The 17746-nt window shown below is 55.1% G+C and overlaps 2 protein-coding genes across 14 annotated transcripts in view; one reads left to right on the top strand and one right to left on the bottom strand.

Annotated features, from left to right (window-relative positions):
- The window catches only part of RANBP3 (RAN binding protein 3), a 51287-nt gene extending 36798 nt beyond the window's left edge, over positions 1-14489 (top strand). For 7 of the 10 annotated variants that reach the window (XM_024569264.3, XM_024569259.3, XM_045202612.3 and 4 more), the window contains 12 exons: positions 1828-1893; positions 2793-2885; positions 3977-4095; positions 5168-5287; positions 6985-7088; positions 7453-7531; positions 8667-8769; positions 9297-9421; positions 11014-11134; positions 13276-13418; positions 13805-13988; positions 14156-14489. In XM_024569264.3, the coding sequence (XP_024425032.1) occupies positions 1828-1893; positions 2793-2885; positions 3977-4095; positions 5168-5287; positions 6985-7088; positions 7453-7531; positions 8667-8769; positions 9297-9421; positions 11014-11134; positions 13276-13418; positions 13805-13988; positions 14156-14199 (1301 nt within the window). In that variant the 3' untranslated portion in view covers positions 14200-14489. The remainder of the gene's footprint in view (positions 1-1827; positions 1894-2792; positions 2886-3976; positions 4096-5167; positions 5288-6984; positions 7089-7452; positions 7532-8666; positions 8770-9296; positions 9422-11013; positions 11135-13275; positions 13419-13804; positions 13989-14155) is intronic. The other 3 variants (XM_045202614.2, XM_045202610.2, XM_045202607.2) reach the window with 1 other exon arrangement.
- A 1104-nt stretch (positions 14490-15593) lies between these two features.
- Positions 15594-17411, bottom strand: CAPS (calcyphosine). 4 transcript variants are annotated; one of them, XM_024569269.4, is made up of 5 exons: positions 17195-17387; positions 17015-17121; positions 16762-16939; positions 16356-16565; positions 15594-16280 (listed from the first exon to the last, which is right to left on the bottom strand). In XM_024569269.4, exons 2-5 carry the CDS (start codon positions 17095-17097, stop codon positions 16179-16181), a joined length of 573 nt encoding a protein of 190 aa, XP_024425037.1. In that variant the 5' UTR covers positions 17098-17121; positions 17195-17387; the 3' UTR covers positions 15594-16178. The 4 variants fall into 4 exon arrangements, with proteins under 4 accessions (XP_024425037.1, XP_024425038.1, XP_024425036.1 ...); XM_024569270.4 differs by having other exon boundaries at positions 17199-17245; XM_024569268.4 differs by having other exon boundaries at positions 15594-16565; positions 17199-17411.
- Positions 17412-17746: the final 335 nt, after the last annotated feature.

The raw sequence follows: 17746 nt of genomic DNA, 5'->3' as shown, positions 1-17746 counted from the left end.
TGTATTGTTTTTGTTTTTGTCTTAATTTTTTTAAATGTTTTAAAATTATTTACTTACTTACTTTTAGAGAGAGAGAAAACGATTCATTGGTCCACTTATTGATGCCTTTATTGGTTGATTCTTGTATCTGCGCTGACCAGGGATTGAACCTGCAACCTTGATGGATTGGGAAGATGCTCTAACCGACTGAGCTACCTGGCCAGAGCCTCCACCCTTTTTACTAAGTAGCAGTGAGAGTTTCCATAATCCCATTTTTGCCTGAGGAGAGCAGTCTGGCTCACCAGCATGTAGACAACAGGAAAGGGGCCCTTCTGTTTCATCCGGAATTCTGATTTGATTTTGTTTGCTACCTAAAAGTCCGGTCTGACCAAGCATTTGTGTTGTCATTTTAGTGTACAGTTGGTTGGTTTTTAGTATGTCCACAGAGTTGTGCGACTCTCGCCATAATTAATTTTAGAACATTTTAATCAACCCCCAAAGAAACCCCATATCCCGTAGCAGTCACTCCCCATTCCACCTTCCCCAGCGCCTGGCACCACGAACCATTCTCTGTCTCTAGGTTTGTCTGTTCTGGACATTTCACACAAATGAAAATACATACTGTGTGATATTTTGAGGTATCTTTCCATTTAAGTCTTTACTTTCTTCCAACATTTTATAGTTTTCCTTTGTTAAATTTATTCCCAAGTATGTTATTTCCTTTTGTGCTACTGTAAATAGAATTGTTTTCTTGACTTCATTTTTGGGTTGTTCATTGCCAGCGTATAGAAACGTACAACTGATTTTTGTATGACGATCTTGTTCCCTGCAACCTGACACGGGTTCATTTCCGATGGGTTGGACCTTAGCACAAAAGCAAGGCTCCCTCTGGTGACCCAAAATGCTGCTATCCCTCTGCTTCTGCAGGCGCAGACCTGGCCTCTTGGGCCACAGGGCTTTTTATGTGCTGATCCTTTCCACCAAGCATTGCATTAAACTGTCCCCTCCACCTCGCCCTCTTCTGAGATGGGCAGAGTCACCAAAGTGCACAGACTAAGGGATCCGTGGACACATGGCTGAGCAGAAACCAGGCTTTGAATGTCCTAGGAGCCCCTGTGTTTGTGAGCCTGAAATCTAGTCCTGGGGGAGGACCCGTCTGCTCCTCTGTGACCGGGGCGAACAGCCCTGCTCCCTTCTCCTGGGCCTGCCGGCACTCTCATTAAGCAGTGAGGCAAAGCTCTGCAGGCACATCTGGAAAGAGAGCAAGCCTGCTGTCTGCCACCCTTGATCTCTTGCCACAGAAAACCTGTCTCATTTCCCAGACATCTGCTGGTAGTACAGAGACCTCTCCTAATTAGAGACACATCCCTAACAAGTCCTCTGGGAAAGGGAGATGGGTCCCTAGAGACCTTTATTTGGTGGCCCTATGACATTCTCCAGGGCCTGCAAGTGCCCCATGGCGTTCAAGCTCCTTCTGGCAGGCCTCTGGGTGAGGTGGTCCACAGATTGACCAGCCTGTTCTCACCCTCCAGCAGAAGGGCTCCTTGGTGGAGTGATTACCCTCACTTCTGTGTGGCACATCTCACACCCCCTAGTCTTCCATAGTCAGTACTTGGCCCCTGAACCACACTTCCTGCAGCCCCTTGCCACCTCACGCTGGCGGCCTTGCAGCCTTGGTGGTTGGACAGGATTTCTGTGTTTCTGTTTCAATTTGGAATTGTTTCCCTGGTTCCCCAGACCCACAGCCACAGGGGCCCAGACCACAGCCCTCTCCCACCCCCATTCTCTCCCAGCCTTGCCACTTCACCCCAGACATGCCTGCTTTTATCTTTTGTCTTGTGCTTTTAGAGGAAAAGAGCAGTGGGTTCCGGTTGAAGCCACCAACGCTGATCCATGGCCAGGCACCCAGCGCAGGTAGGTGCCCGCCTTGGTAGAGGAGAGTGGAACACATTTCTCATACCCTTCCAGGCCTCTGTGCAGCGTCTATTTGCACAGCTGCCTAAGGCAGCCCCACCAGTGCGCTCTGGGCTGTTACCTGACACGTGAGCCCTGGAAAGCCACTTTAAAGAGCCTGTAAGACCAGGGAGCTTCTCCCACCTGTGAGCCCTTCACTGCCCTGAAGTGCAGATGGCGAGGGAACAGGCTTGGCTGGGTCTGGACTTTGGGCTCCGCACCCAGCGATAGCTCAGTTGGTTCAGGCTGTCTCTCCAGAGCATTCTAGCCCCAGCATGCCATGGCATTAGTGCTGATTAGCAGAGTGGCCTCCATCCCATGGCATACCACTGGTAAGTGGGGCCCAGGGAAGGCCAGAACGTTCTTTCGCGGTCCTTGCCCAAGTTGTTTGGCAGAGGCGTTTTCTCAATGTGGCATTTTCAAACAGCAGGTGCAAAGGGTGTCTTTCTGTAACCCCGAAGCAGCATCCTAAACTGGAGTGTCGCCTGTGGCTTCACTTCTTTCCCTCATGTCTGTGCTTGACCCTTCAGCACAGCACTTGAGAACAGGTGTCCCTTGGCTTCCCCAAAGCATTACTGTACTCACAGAATTAATTGACAGACATGATGCCATTTAATCACATATAAAAATAACAATAGCCAGATTCTGCATGTCTAGTTGTAAAGAAAAGATCCACTTTTTTTTTTTTTTTTTTTTTTTTAGAAAGCATGCTTCCCCACAGAGTGTAGCCTGTGAGGGACATGAAATGAATCGCTGGGTTTAATTTGTCTTGGAAAGTACTTGAGAGCCTGAGGTATTGCGTTTCTGCCCGCGAGGTCCAAGGGCCCTGGGGCCCTGGGCAAACCGACCTCTGTTCCCAGGTCTGCCAAGCCAGAAGCCCAAGGAACAGCAGCGGAGCGTGCTTCGCCCGGCAGTGCTACAAGCCCCACAGCCAAAGGCACTCTCGCAGGCCGGTAAGAAACGCAGCCCTGGTGCCCAGGCTCGCATGGCAGATAGAGCATTTCAGAAGTCGTGCCTGGGACAGCCACACAAGGTGACTTTGCTCGTATCTGCCAAATACACATAGAAATAAAGAAATAAAGAGAGCGCTGGGAAAACAACCTTTGATGTCCCTGGGGAGCCCAGGAAAGACAGAAGGCTGAGCCTGCTTGCTGGTGCAAACGTTGCCTGGTGAACACACCAGCCTCCTAAATGCTGCCTCCACTCCCCGACTGCTTCAGGTCCACCCCTACTGTGTGCAGGCAGAGCTCAGCCCTGTAGTCTCAGACACTGAAAGGGTGGCTTTCACGTACATTTTCATTTCACTCACCAATCTTGAGACATGATTTTTAAACCATATTTCCATTGCATCCACATAGGCAGTGGTTCAGTTAATCCTTAATTTTCTTCATGTGAGTGAGCTCTTCTTGTCTTCCTCTTGGTCTGTCCCTATAATTCAAGAACTCTTCAGCGGCAGCAACACAGCACCCCACGTGAGGTCTGCTGCTCTGAGCAGTGTCAGTGTTCTGTGTTAGGGCTTTTCAGGTTTGCTCAGTGGCACCAGTGTAGAACCACAGCTGACAACGCCAAGAGTTTGGGGGGTCCCCATGCCCGAGGCTAGCGTGTGTTTCTGAAGAGTTTTTAATTACAGGGGAAAATTTATGTAATGCTTAACAGTCAAAGCCAGATTTAAAGCTGTACATGTCACGTAATCTCAATTATTTAAAGGGAAAAAATGCACAGAATGAGGATGTTATTTGTAAAACTTGTTTTATAAAACTCATAATTGTTCCCCCAATATTTGCTCCTTGTCTCCCCCCCTTCATTAGTATTGCTTCTAAATACACTGAAAAGTCACACAGTTCTGTATAGAATAAGCAATAAGATATTCCCACCTCTGTGTGGTTTCAGTTTTGGTATTGGTTTTATTTTAATCTGAGAATGTGTTGCTTTCGGTGGTGTGCCAGGTCCTTTATACTGTTGGTCCAAATGGGGGCAGAAGGAAGCACGAGAGGCAATGCAGCAATAACTCCACAAGTCTCCCTCTATCCTTTCATCCCCGCAGTCCCAACCAGCAGCACAAACGGGCTCAGTGTCCCAGCAGACTGCACAGGAACCGCAACGTCGACATCACCCAGCATCCCCACACGGAGAGGTCTGCCGGACGAGGCGCCAGCCCCTGAGGTCTGTCTGTGCCCAGGCAGGGAGTGCACCTCAGGGGAGGCTCCTCGGGCCTTGCCGAGCACGTAGACGGTCTGGGGCTCTGAGCAGTGTCAGTGTTCTGCGTTCGGGCTTTCCAGGTTTGCTCAGTGCACCAGTGTAGAACCGCAGCTGACAACGCCAAGAGTTTGGGGGGGGGAGGGTCCCCATGCCTGAGGCTAGAGTGTCGTGCCACGTGTCCCGGGTAGCATTCAGGAGGATGGCTTTCATTAACGAGGGCCTTGCACCATGTCACGTGGGCAGCGTCTTCCCTCCTTGTTTGCACATCCCAGCGACTCTGGGGATGCATACAAGTGTGCCCTTTCCAATTGAAGTAGGCTCAGAAATTGTTTCTTTTTAAAAAACAGTCCTTCGGGGTTCTGAAATTATACAGGCCAGAGCATCCGTTTTCCAGGAGTGCTGCAGAGCAGCCGGGAAACGGGCGTGCGTGAAGCACGCGCTCTCGGGGCTGGCAGACAGACCTGGATCTAGTTTGCAGCACTGCACCAGGCCTCGTACGCAAGCCAGCCTGCAGCCGCATGTCTTTGCACTCCGGCAACCTCGGCAGATAAGGGGCTGCTGAAGGTTCTCTCTCTGCTGCCTCCTCCACGCCCACCCCCACCCCCCTGTAGATGTTCAGGCTCAGATGGTGAAAAATGATCATCTACAATTCCATTTTTAAACCTCCTTGAGCCCCCCACCTTCAAACCAGTTAGCGCAATTGGAACTCGAAATTGTTTCTGTAACATACGCTTCTTGGACACGTTGGTAGCTGGGTTTAGGGGCGGGCAGTCAGCGGCGCAGCTCCATGCTGGAGGGAGACCCAGAAGTGACCCAGCCTTCCTGTCCTCCCCGTGTTCCCAGCTGCCGAGAGCTCGCCCTGTCCAGTCCTGAGGTCTGCCTGCCTCACTCTTCCTTTTGGTTCTAGCCCCACCTCGGATGCCCCTCAGCCCAGGGACCTTCGCCAAGGGACAGGCACTGCTGCAGTAAGGTGGCTCAGCTTGCTCATCAAGCAATGTGTCCCTTATTTTCCGTTGTTGTTGTTCTGTTTAACTAGGAGAAGGAGCCCCAGGGAAATGAGTCTAGCAGTGCTACCGAGGAAGACAGCTGTGAGAAGAAAGAACACGCTGCACAGCAAGCGTTTGTGTTCGGGCAGAACTTGAGAGACAGAGTTAAGGTACGTGCTTGGAGGTCTGGGCGAGCTATCGGACCCAAGCGTTGATCTTTTCATGCCTCCCCCAGGTTCAGCACCAGGAGTCTGCTTCTTAAGGGTGGTGTGGACACAGAGGGGCATGTGGGTGGTCCTGTGACTCAGCGCAGCCGGTATCTGCTTGTGCGTCCTTCCTGCACTCCTCTGCTCAGGCACCCAGGCTGCCTGCCACCCCCTCCCCCGAGTGGGACTCAGCAGTGGCTCCTGACGGCAGGGCACAGGGAGGCAGCCCGTGAGAGAGTTTTGTTTCCTTCGGGGCTTTCTACGTCAGCACTAGTGGCAGCCAGACCAAACTGTGCCTAGTTGTTGGGGGCCTGCCCTGCACAGCACTGTGTGGGTTGTTGAGCAGCATCCGTGGCCCCCACCCTCTAGTGTGCCCTCCCAGTCATGACCACCACACGTGTCCCCACGTAGTGCCGGGTGTTCCCCGTGGGACCAAATCACTCCTGTCTGAGAACTATCACCTTTTTTTCTAAAGTAGGGCAGGTGGGAAGATACTGTTTTCTCTCCCTCAGGAGCAGCAGTGTCTGTCACCTCCTGGCCGCCCCCCAGGCAGGTGGGTCCAGTGTGGGGACTGAGTCAGGGTGGAGGGTATCTGGCAGTGACAGGGGTCTCAGCTCTGCGCCCCATGTGCCACAGGGCGGGATGTGCCATTTCCGGCAGCTCATCTTTAGAGGACTGAGAGGCCCTGTCTGGGGACATCTGTGGTTGGTACTTCTGGCATCAGAAGGGGGGCCAGGGGTGCTGCTCAACACCCCACAGTGCCCAGGACAATCCAGCCCCAATGTCAGGGATGCTGAGGGTAAGACGCCCTGAAATGAGGAAGCAGTAGGTGGTTCCACCTGCATTCTCCTGTGACAGCACTGTCCAAGAGAAGCACAGGTGCCCTAAGAGACAGAAATGGGTGCTGACGTCACCAGACTGTAGCCAAAACAGTGATTTTGGGGGACTGCTCCCTCCAGGGAGAAGGACAGAAGTGAAGGGAGGGCCTTGATACCCACCAGCACTCGGGGTAGCACCTGGCCAGACCTGGTCAAGTCTGCTTCTCAGGTGCAGGGAAGCGCCGCCTGGACATCGGGGCCAGAGCAGTGTCTCCTAGAGGTCCAGGGCTCACATGGTTGTTGAGGTCTTGGTCACATCCCACCCTCTCCCAGAAGGTGACTCCAGGCCGTGGTCTAGCTCCTCTGTGTCTGCGCTCAGTTGCTCACAGGACCAGGTTCCCAGGAGCAGTGTGTTAGGTCACCTGTGTGAGGGAGCAGATATGGCAGCTGGCATCAAAGGAGCCCTCAAGAAACGGTGCTTTTTTATGTTCATAATAAACCCCTTAAAACAGCAGATTTATAAGCCGCCTGTGATCTCAGTGCAGAACCATTAATGAAAATGCTAACAAGATGCCAGCCTGCATGCGTTTTTGTATTTTTTTTAACAAGGTAGAAAAGCTCCCTAACACTTTATGAATTGTTTTTATACCTTAACCATTAAAAGCAAAAAGCTGTGGAATGATCACAGCCCTGGCGCCCAGTGTGCACACACAAACTCCCGCGCACATCTGACAGGGTTTTCGTGTGGGGCCGTGCTGCGTGGCTGAGAGGCTGTGCGGCCAGGCCAGGCTTCAGAGGGCCAGGATGCATCGCTCTCTGAGTGTGGGTGTTTCTGCTCCCCAGTTAATAAATGAGAACACGGAAACAGCTGACATGGAGCATGCCCGAGACCCCAGTTCAGAAACGCCAACCGCAACCAACTATTTCCTTCAGTATATCAGCTCCAGGTATGTGTCTTGGGCCCTGCGCCCAGCACTGTGTGGGGTGAGCGTCAGCCTCAGAGGGGCCCAGGTCATTCATCCACCCTGACTCAGACCACCGGAGGGGGCAAAATCTTCCGGAATCCCAGTTGCCCTGCAGCCCCTTCCTTTTTTTCCACTTGGCACAGCTCTGGAGGGGCCAAAACAGTGGGCTTTGCTGGACACCTGAAGCAGACCTGTGTTCTGTGAGGTTGTCCAGCCCAGCCCTCAGAGTAACCTCTATCACCTGGACCTCGTGCCCCAAGCAGAACCCAGCGGGCTGCTGGCCACTCGGCTGCCTTTTGTTACCCACCAAGTTCCACCCTGAATTCACAGCCCATCTTCTCTTCAGTTTAGAGAACTCGAACAATAGTGCCGATGCCACCAGCAACAAGTTCATATTTGGCCAGAACATGAGCGAGCGCGTATTGGTGAGTGGCCCCTGCGGGGACTGTTCTTTCTGGGACCCAGAAGGCTTTTAGAGCCCCCCCGCCCCACCCCCATTCAGGTCAAAGGGACATGGGTGTGGCTACCACATTGTCTCTTGGAAAATTAGTGTGATTTCAGTTGTAAGTAGGAGATAGGAGACCCAGCTCAGGCTCAGCTTAAAGCGAGGGCCAGGGGTGGTTATCTGCTCTCTCAGAGCTGGTGTCTCACTTCCTGTCTCTCCTCACCCTAAGACAGGTTTTCCTGGTCCCAGGCCAAGCTTCTGCCTGCTAGGGCTAGGGCAGTGGTGGCCATCGGAACCACAGCCTCTAGCCGCATGCCGCTGGGGCCCGGAGCCGCTTCTGGGGCCAAGGGTGGGCAGCCCCACCTGACCTTGAGGCTGCAGCCTAGAGTAGGGGATGGGTGCAGTGGCCTCAGAGGGCCCCTGTGTGCCATGTTCTCCTGCTACACACCACAGCCAGGGCTGGGTTCTGGCATTGTCCACGTGCCCCGCCCCTCGGCCCCTTTTTCCCCAGTCAAGTGCACACAGCCCCCTGGGTCCATCGTCAGTGTGGCTAAGGAGCTGTTGTGGACCCAGCCACTTCTTTCTGTGTTTCTCTCAGTCTGTGTCACATTGAGGTACCTCCTGCTGCTTTTTTTAAGTATCAGTGCTATTCTTCTTTTATTAAAATGAAACAGTCACAGAACTACCTCACACAGGTGAAGGTGACCACTGCAGCCCAAAGCAATGTCAGCTGGGGGCTCATGCCTCCCGGCCAGGCCACGAGAATCCCGTTTGGGGGCTCCCCGGGGCAACTCATGTGTGGTACACAAGGGCAGGTCTGCGAGGACACCTTTCTGTTAGGTTTTAACACCAAATGATGCTTGAGAATTGTGTGGTGCCGGGGCGGGGAGCGGGCTGGGACCTAGCCCGCAGGGAAGGGCTGTGTGGGCTGCCCGCCAGGCCTGGGAGGGTCCCCAAAGCTGCAGAGGAGAGGCCGTAGCAGAAAACAGCTCTCTGCCCAGCAGGGCAGTTTCAAAAGCTGCTGCCAGGCCTGGGGGCTTTCTATTCCTTTGCAGTTGGCCCCCCAGGACCCCCCCTACACACACCCCTGCCCACGTGCCTTCGTTTTCCTGCAGAGCCCACCCAAATTAAATGAGGTCACTTCAGATGCCAACAGGGAAAACTCAGCTGTCGAGTCCGGGTCCGAGTCCTCGTCCCAGGAGGCCACCCCCGAGAAAGGTACGTTGCAATCCTGCTGCCTCGTAGGAGAGGGTGCCCAGTGACGGGACACTGTCCATCCACGCTCCTGCTTGGGAGGGACGTAGAGACCAACTCAGCACAGCAGTGACAACCTTGGGAACCAGCCGCTGGGACAGAGCCAGAGAGCCACAGGCGCTGGTTTTCAGTGAGCAGAAAGGGGACCTGTCCATCTGAAAGCAGCCAGGCCCTTGTCTCTGTGTGTGACTTGGGAGTAGGGTGGTCAAGGTGGTTGTCGCCCTCTTCCTTCAGAGGGAGTTGCTCTTCAGTGCCCTCTTGGAGGTCTGTCCCCTACTGAATGGGAAATGGGAGACCGGAGCCATGTCAGCAGTTCCCCGCTGGCCTCCCTACAGATCCTTTGGCCAAACTACTTGGCACATTTCAGGGTCCACTCCAAGTCCCAGGGTTCCTGCCTGGGGTAGCGGGCACCCTGGAGGCCACACCAGCCGTTTCATCTCCTGTGAGGTACACGCTCTCCCCCGACCGAGTAAATAGTCAATGTCGTTTAGCTAATAACATTGCAGAGTCCCTGGCCGAGTCGGCAGCTGCCTACACCAAGGCAACAGCGCGGAAGTGTTTGTTGGAAAAAGTGGAAGTCATCACCGGGGAGGAGGCCGAGAGCAACGTGTTACAGGTGAGGTGGCCACAGGTGGGTCTCTCAGCCCTTAGATGGAAGTGTGAGGGCAGACAGTAGCCCGCAGCTTCTCTGTGCATCTGGGGGTCCAGCCCCCAAAGGCTTAGACTCCCTTTGGAAGTGCCGGAGGGGTCTAAGTCCCACCCTTCAGGACCTTGGTTGGGCTTCTGTGGAGAGCTCACCCAGCCCTAAGGGTCTATATTGCTTTGTTTTCCAACAAAAGGATTCGGTTTTGAAACATTCTGCTAGTTTAGGGGATTATAAGACTGCTGTGACTTCTCTTGCTATCCAGAGTTACAGCTCTGGTTTTATTGTCATGCTGGCACCTTGTCCCGTTTTATTAGGGAAAAGAATCACAGATGCCGCCCAAACTTCACCCTGCCCCTCCCCTCCCCCCACCTTCCTCCCTGGCCTGGGCAACATGTCCAGGTCTGGGTGCTCTTTCATCTGCTTTCCATTTTTTTCACACGCACACGTGTCCCTAAACCTCTCATATATGGATAGATAGGGGGGCTTTTACTGCAGGTTTTAATGGTACTTCTTCCCCTGGTCAGCATTTTTTTCTATCTCTCCATGTTAAGGGAGATTGACATAATGATCTGCAAACTTTTTCTATAAAGGACCACCTGTGGTCCGTTGATACTCTTTTTTAAAAAAAAAATATAACAGTTTATTGAGACATAATGCACATACTAAGAAAGTTACCCTTTTAATGCATGCGATTCAGTGGTTTTTAGTATATTTACACAGATGTGCAACTGTCACTACTATCTAATTTGGGATATTATTGTCTTTTGTTGTTTTTCTAATTTAGAACATTTTCGTCCCCCCAAAAGACACTTTGTACCCATTAACAATCACTCCCCATCCCACTCCCCCAGCCCCTGACAACCAAGAATCTACTTCCTGTCTGTGCGAGTTTCCCTGTTCTAGACATTTTAACAAAAGGAGTCACACCGTGGCTTCTCTTACTGGGCACTGTGTTTTTGAGGGTCACCCACATTGCAGTGTGAGTCCGAGCTTCGTTCCTTTTCTGGGTAAGAAGGTCTGAGGCTGAGCGATACTCCGTTGTGCTGCTGGGCACGTGGGTTGTTCCCCTTCTTAGCTATGATAGAACCCGCTGCTCTAAGCATTTGTGTACAAGTTCTTGTGCGAATGGCTGCTTGTTGCTCTCGCGTGGGCACTCAGGAGTAGCATTGTCGGCCGCATAGCCACTCGGTGCTCAGCACTTGGGAACTGCCTGCCTTGGCAGCCGCCGGCAGTGTGTGAGACATCTGATTTCTCCCCGTCCTCTCCAGTACTGTTATCATCTGTCTATTTGGTTGTAGCCATCCTAATGCCTATGAAGTTTTTCCTTGTGTGGGTTCTGGGTTGCATTTCCTTCATTTTTTAAATAGCCTTCTAAAAGTGTAAAATCCACTGTAGTTTGAGGGCAGAACAGAAAACTGGCCAAGGGCCTGATGTGGACCCCAGGGCGTAGTTTAGTGACCCTGGTAGTTCATGGGATTTAGATGGAGGCTCCCAGGAGCCCCTCGGCAATGGCAGCCCCCAGCCAGGGCCCCGCTCACTCAGAGTGACGCCTTGTGTTCCAGATCCAGTGTAAGCTGTTTGTCTTTGACAAGACCTCTCAGTCCTGGGTGGAGCGAGGCCGGGGGCTGCTCAGACTCAACGACATGGCGTCGACTGACGATGGGACATTGCAGTCCCGACTAGGTGAGCAGCAGTGGGGCCTCCGTGGGGAGGGCCTGGATTGGTGCAGAGCTCCCACAGCAGTGAAGAACAAGGCCCCAAATCGGCCCCTCAACCCGAGGAGCAGGGAAGCGGGTCCCCGCGGAAGAGCCCCCAGTACCCACGCTCAGGTCTGACCCAGAGGATCCAGCCACCAGCTCTGCCACTTTCTGAGTTTGAAAGTGGATAAAAGTACTTAGCAATTTTTACGCTTGTTTTCTGATCATGAAAGTGCCCGCCGTTTTATGGTAGAATGGAAAAGAAATTCAACAGCAACAGCAGTGTCTTTATAAAGAGAGAACTCTCTACCAACAGTGCTGTGGTGGTCCGCTCCTGTCCTGTGGTCCTTTTTTAGGGAAGTGGGGCGACTGTGTATCCTGCTCTTTCTACGCGCTGTTTGGTGATCATGTTGCTGTGTCATTAAGTCTGTCTTAAAACCGTGACTGCTTGGGAAATTGTTACAGTAACACGTCTGCTGACAGTGGGTGTGTGTCACCTTTCCCTGTGACGTACCTGCAGCTCATCCCTGACTTTTCTGACTATCGCGAATGATGCTCCAGGGCTCTCTATTCATGGCTCTTAATCCCAGCAGTATGCTGATTACAAAAATGGGTGTGTGTGTGTGTGTGTGTGTGTGTTTAATCTTCCCAAACTAAAATTGTCCTCTGGCCCTTACAGAGACAGCAGTTTCGGGCCCAGTAGTAGCTCACATTGCACCCTTTCAGAACTGACCCCAAGATTGGAACAGGGATGAAGAAGGCCCTTTTGTTTGGGCACCGTTCTTTTCCCCGATGGACATCCCTTTTCCGCTTTTCTTAGGGAAATGTTCGAGTGTGTGTGGACGGAGAGAGCACAGTGTTTCCAGCCCCACCGCCCAGCACCCGCCTCCTTGGGCTGCAGCCTAGGGCCCGCTTTGTGGCATCACGCCCTCGCCCCCCTCTCCGAGACTGATCCCGGGCGCCCTTTCCTTTCACCCCCAGTCTTTGATCTGTGTCGCAGTCCTTCCCTCCGAGCCCATCTAAATTGCTCTGCTGCCTCAGAGCTGGGCACTTCGTGCTTGTGAGGCTGGGCTCAGAGGACGCAGTCAGCAGGGGCCAAGGACCCCACAGGGCTCCCCAAGTTGGCCCAAGCTGCTCCCTGTCCTGTGTGGCCCTCTGTGGCCTGGAATGGGGATCCTCTCCAGGCGTGTTCCAATGAGGAAAGTTGGGCTGGCAGGCAGGCAGGCGAGGGTCACCCATGTCTATGGGGTCAGGGCACAGGCAGGCTGGGAGGGCTCTGACAAGCAAGCAGATTGACTGTGGCCTTGGACTTGCTGCGGGTAGAACTGGGGGTGTCACATGTCCGTCCAGAGAGTGGAGGTCCGTGCCCAGTTTTTCTCTGCCATATGCTTCCCTCAGTCTGTTTTATCTCCTTCCTTTTGGAAGCTCTGAGCACAGTGTGGCCTCAACCCTATTTTTTTAAGGTTTTATTTATTTATTTTTGGGGAGGGGGGAAGGGAGGGGAAAGAAAGAAAGAGAAACATGGATGCTAGAAACATTTATTGGTTGCCTCTCACATGCACCCTGACCAGGAATCGAACCAGCAACCATTCGCTTTGTGGGACAATGCCCAACCAACTGAGCCACACTGGTTAGGGCAGCCTCAACCCTTTTTCCTAAGAAAACCACAGGGCAGGGGCTGGGACTTGGCCTGTGAAGGGGCGTCAACTTCCATGTGACACGTGTTGCACAAAGTGTGAGCGTCCCCATTGTGCAGCCTGCGAATGTCCCTGTCTGGCGCTGCCTCCTTGTAGTTTGCCTCCTGCTTCTGCCTAATCACCCCCTTCCACAAGGGAGCTGCCGTCCTGGCACATGATGTGTGAACCAACAAAACACTCTTGTGTGTGGGTTCTGACCCCGACTGTGGCCTTGGTGGTTCTGGGCCTGGGAAACCAGGTGGTAGTACCGGGCCAACCCCAGCATGTGGGTGGCTGTTGCGCAGTGGAAAGGTGGGTGGTTTTCACAGACCTTGGTTGAGAGGTATGGGATTTTGCCCTTGGGGTTTGCTTTTCTTCCAAGTTGTCTCTGTTCTAACTGGCTATTAGGCAGGGGTTGGGGACCAGGGCTGAGTGGCCTTGTTCGTTGCAGTGATGCGGACCCAGGGTAGCCTGCGACTGATCCTCAACACCAAGCTGTGGGCCCAGATGCAGATCGACAAGGCCAGTGAGAAGAGCATTCGCATCACGGCCATGGATACCGAGGACCAGGGTGTGAAGGTCTTCCTGATCTCGGTGAGCAGCCTGGGGGCAGGCTGGGCTGCCTGGGGTCGGGCAACGACCCCGAGCCACCACAGGAGGAAAGCCCCTCATCACATGCAGTCAGTCACCACAGGGCTGGCTGGATGGGTGCCCCTCTGCAGGGGAGCACTCAGCACTGCCCTGAGGGCATGGGCCCGGGGGGCAGGGAAATCTCTGGGTGGGCCTGTGCCCATCATCAGAGAAGCAGGAATACTGCTGTCACAGAGGGCTAGCCGAGCCACAGGCTCCAGGAGCCCCTTGAGGGAGTGGACCCTGGGTTGTGGAAGCTTGGTCTGTGGTCCCCAGGTTGAGGAGAGCCCCAGGGGGCAGTCTCCCCATGAGGCCTTGTAACCAGCACTTCCTCCGCCTGCCCCCACCAGGCCAGCTCCAAGGACACGGGCCAGCTGTATGCGGCCCTGCACCACCGCATCCTGGCCCTGCGCAGCCGCGTGGAGCAGGAACAGGAGGCCAGAACACCTGCCCCCGAACCTGGTGCAGCCCCATCCAATGAGGATGACAGTGACGATGACGACGTCCTGGCTCCATCAGGGGCCACAGGAGGCGGTGAGCCAGTAGCCCCTGCCCTGAAGGGCCTGAGGTGGCCAGTTTCCTAAATCCCGGCACCCATTGCCACTGACCAAGGGTGACGTCTTGGTGTGGAGGCCTGATCCTGGGGGATGGGGGTGCCTTCTAGTGTGGGGACCTGATGGCAAGGCCACTGCTTCCCACAGGTGCTGGTGACGAAGGGGATGGGCAGACAGCCGGGAGCACATAGCGCCGGGAGCTGGCCGCCCAGGAGCCTGCTGCTTTGTCCGTCTGTCCACCCACCCGCCCGCCCCTCCCCGGCAGTGTTGAGGCGCGGGGCTTGGGAACCACACTCCCCGATGGGTTGGCCACAGTCCGGATCCGCACGGCCCGTTCAGAAGCAGACTTGGGAACTGCCTGAGCGTGGTTTGGGACACGAGACCTCATCATATTGATGAGCAAAACAAAAAAGAACATTTCTTCCCTCCCCCCTTTGAATTGAAATGGCACATTAAGACTTGTCACGGCTTCTCACTGGGACTGGGACGCCTGGTTTCTTCACCCTTCTCATGCCGCCACCACACCTGTGGGTTCCTGCCATCTGCCCAGCTACCAGGTCTGTCCCCACAAGTGTAAACACTGGCTCTGCTGGACGTTCTGCTACTATCTTTATCTCGTTTCCCTCCGTCTGATTTGGGGTGTGTATTTTCAATGCCCCCCAGGCTTTGTTTTGGTTTCTTAGGTTAAGAAGCTCCTGTGTGTTGAGCAGGCGCAGCCCCAGCGTCCTTGTTCTCCCTGTGGTCACAGCTTGTGTGCTGGGGCTTCACTGAGGAGCTGGGGGGGAGACCCCCACTTGTTCCCCACCTGGGGTTCCTCCAGGCTGTCATGGGGTTTTGAGGGGTAGGCCTCATGCCTGGAGAGAACTTATCTAGAAAAGGGCCACTGGATCTAGGAGGGCATGAGGGGCTGATTTCCTAGATCCTCTCACACCCATTGCTGTTGGCCCAAGGGTGACGTCTTGGTGTGGAGGCCTGAACCCGGGGATAGGGTGCCTTCCAGAGTAGGGACCTGATGGTGAGGCCACTGCTTCCCACAGGCACTGATGACAAAGCCGGAAGCACATAGCACCCCTCCCCTCCTGCTTGTCCCCATCAGGTTGGTCACCCATCATCAGGCACCTGGGCAAACACCTGCTTCCTGCTGTTGGCCATTCCTTGCCCAGCCCTGGACATCACCGCCCTCAAGACATCCAGGGCTTGGGACATCCATGACAGGTAGAGGGAGTCCCTAGCAGCACCTTCTTGAGGAGGGGCAGGGCCCGGTTCTAGACAACAGGCCACTGTCCCAGCACGCACAGGAGCAGGTGCCGTGCCCCCTGCCCCAGAGCAGCGCTGAGAGCCCAGCTGGGCACTGCCTGCCTGCAGAGAAGGGCCCTGAGGGATTTCAGAAGAAATTGCCCAGCCCCACCCTCATGGGGAGGGAGAAGTCTTAGTTCCGCAGCAGTGCCACCAAAACCTTGGGTCGACCGTGTGCAGCCCGAGCCTGAGCCGTGTGGGAAGACACCAAAGGCCCCCAGCAGATCTGGTCACCTTTCTCTGCTTACGCCTTAGCCAGTTAGTGACAAGTAAAACCAGATAATGCCCATGTGTTTTGGAACATTTATGTAAGATTGTCATATGAAATGTATTTGGGAACTACATTAAATCTTTTAACTAAACACCCTGGCCTCCTGTGTGCCCCAGGGGCATCAGGAAGTCCGAGGGCCTGGCCAGGAATGGCCTCCGCCTCCCAGGCAAGGCTCCTGGAGTAGCTGGCCTGCCTGCTGCCCTGAGCCCCTGCCCCACACTCCATGCCTGGACAGGCCACCAAACTCAGCTGCCTTCCAAGCCTTGCTGCTTCGGCGCAGAGCCTGGCTTCCCATCCCCCACTGCATTCTCACACACCCTGCAAGGGGCCTCCAGGGACCACAAGGGAGGGGCACAGTGGGGTGCTAACAGGGCCAAGGATTCATTGAGCAGAACGGGGGTTGAGCGGGGAGGGCATCGGCAGTGGCCTGTGAAGCCTGGAGGCCTTTGTTCCACTTGGGCCTCCTGAGACCTGGTCCAACCAGTTCTGTGGCTTCAATCCTCCCAGCCTCCACCCCTGGGGCTGCCCAGCTGGATGTTCAGGGGTGCTGCTGGGGTGGGGGTCCTATGCTACTGGGGCCCACAGGCTGAGTGAGTGCGCCGCTCACAGTCGCCAGGCGCTGGTCATCATCGCCACAAACTCCTCATCCGTGTCCATGGAGGCACTCACACCACTGTAGTAGTCCTGGAATTCAGCCAGGGTGACCTGGGGGCAGACAGGCTCTGAGTGAGTGTGGACAGCCAGGGCAGGAGGAGCTGGGAGCGCCCCATGGGCACCTACCTGCCCGTCCTTCTCGGAGGAGGAGTCGAAGTTGTCCAGGAAGCGTCGGAGCACCTCCTCCTCAGTCCACTCCCCACTCCGCACCTTGGGGTGGGCATGGCAACTGTACACCCCCCGGAGGTCGTCCACAGTCACCACACCATCTCCACTGCGGTCTAGCTTGGCGAATGCAGCTGCAATGACCGCCTCCCGGGCCTGGGACATGGGGGGCTGAAGTGGGGAGAATGATGACTGAGGGACCCCAACCCCTCCAGGCACTGAATGCAGAGCGCAGGGAATCCTCAATGAGGCACCTCTTAATGATGAATTCCTGGGTGCTGACACAGGTAAGCCCCCAGGGCACTCGGCACCCACCATCCCCCAGGCAGCTGGGTGAAGGGACCTGCTGTGGTCATCCGGGCCTCACCCGCAGCGCCCTCAGGAACTCCTCCAGGTCCAGTGTTCCACTGCCATCACGGTCCCAGCGCCTGCACACACCCTCTGCCTCAGCCATGTCCAATGCCAGCCCCAGCTCAGCCAGGCCCTTCTGGAGCTCCCCTGCATCCAGCGATCGGCTCTTGTCCTGGTCCAGGCGGCGGAAAAACCTGGGGAACAAGGGGTGCGGTTGGAGAGAGGTCCCTGGCGCTGAGCAGTCAGGAAGGAATGAGGGGACAGCTCACCTGGCCAGGCCCTGGATGCCAGAGGCCCCTCGGGACAGGCACTGTTCCCGGAGCTTCTCCACAGTGGCATCCACTGTGTCCATGCTAGGGCCAGGCTCTCTGGGCAGCTGGGTGAGAGAGAGGTTAAGAAAGGTGCCTGCTCGGGCCAGCCAGGCTCCACACCGGGTGCCCCCTACTCACTCACTCGGCCTTGTCTGTCCTGGAACCCTCCTGACGTCCACTCTGCTGGCTCCCGCCTGCTTTGTCCAGTGTTGGCAGTGCGTCCTGCCTGGTAGGACTGTTGCTAAGGGACAGTAGCTCTGGAGACTGGGAGGGGCCCCAGCTGTAACCCTGACACTGCCAGGAGGCAGAGCCAGGAGACGGAGCAGTGCTGCGTCGGCACCCCTGCCCACCCACCCACCGTGCTGCTCACACCAGGCACTGCAGTGTCCAGGCCTGGGCCCAGTGTGGGCAGTGGGGTCTCTTTCTGGTCACAGTGAGGAGGGGTGAGCCACAGCCCTGCCGGGGCCATGGTGTCCTGGATGGAAGGAGGCTCAAGGCCCAGTTCCTGTGTGACCTGAGACAGGTCCCCTACCCCTTTTCACAGGGCAGCAGCCAAAGCTGCTGAGGGATTTGAGTTCAAAAGGACTGGAGGTGGCCCAGGCCCACATCAATGGAAGATCCTGAGGCCAGTGCTGACTGAGCCAGGACACAGCAGAGTAAAGTCCCACAAAGCGGTTTCTGATGGTTATT

The sequence above is a fragment of the Desmodus rotundus genome, chromosome 9 (genome assembly GCF_022682495.2).
Source record: "Desmodus rotundus isolate HL8 chromosome 9, HLdesRot8A.1, whole genome shotgun sequence".
Classification (NCBI taxonomy): domain Eukaryota; kingdom Metazoa; phylum Chordata; class Mammalia; order Chiroptera; family Phyllostomidae; genus Desmodus; species Desmodus rotundus.
Note: the sequence above shows the minus strand (reverse complement) of the source record. Positions and strands in the feature narration are given on the sequence as shown.

What these genes read in the sequence shown, in the direction of transcription:
- CAPS (XM_024569268.4), bottom strand. Translation starts at nt 17,097, where the DNA reads ATGGACACAGTGGATGCCACTGTGGAGAAGCTCCGGGAACAGTGCCTG. An exon ending in GGCATCCAGGGCCTGGCCAG is followed by an intron (nt 16,940 to 17,014) that starts GTGAGCTGTCCC and finishes CTTGTTCCCCAG; the next exon opens with GTTTTTCCGCCGCCTGGACC. An exon ending in AGTTCCTGAGGGCGCTGCGG is followed by an intron (nt 16,566 to 16,761) that starts GTGAGGCCCGGA and finishes TCCCCACTTCAG; the next exon opens with CCCCCCATGTCCCAGGCCCG.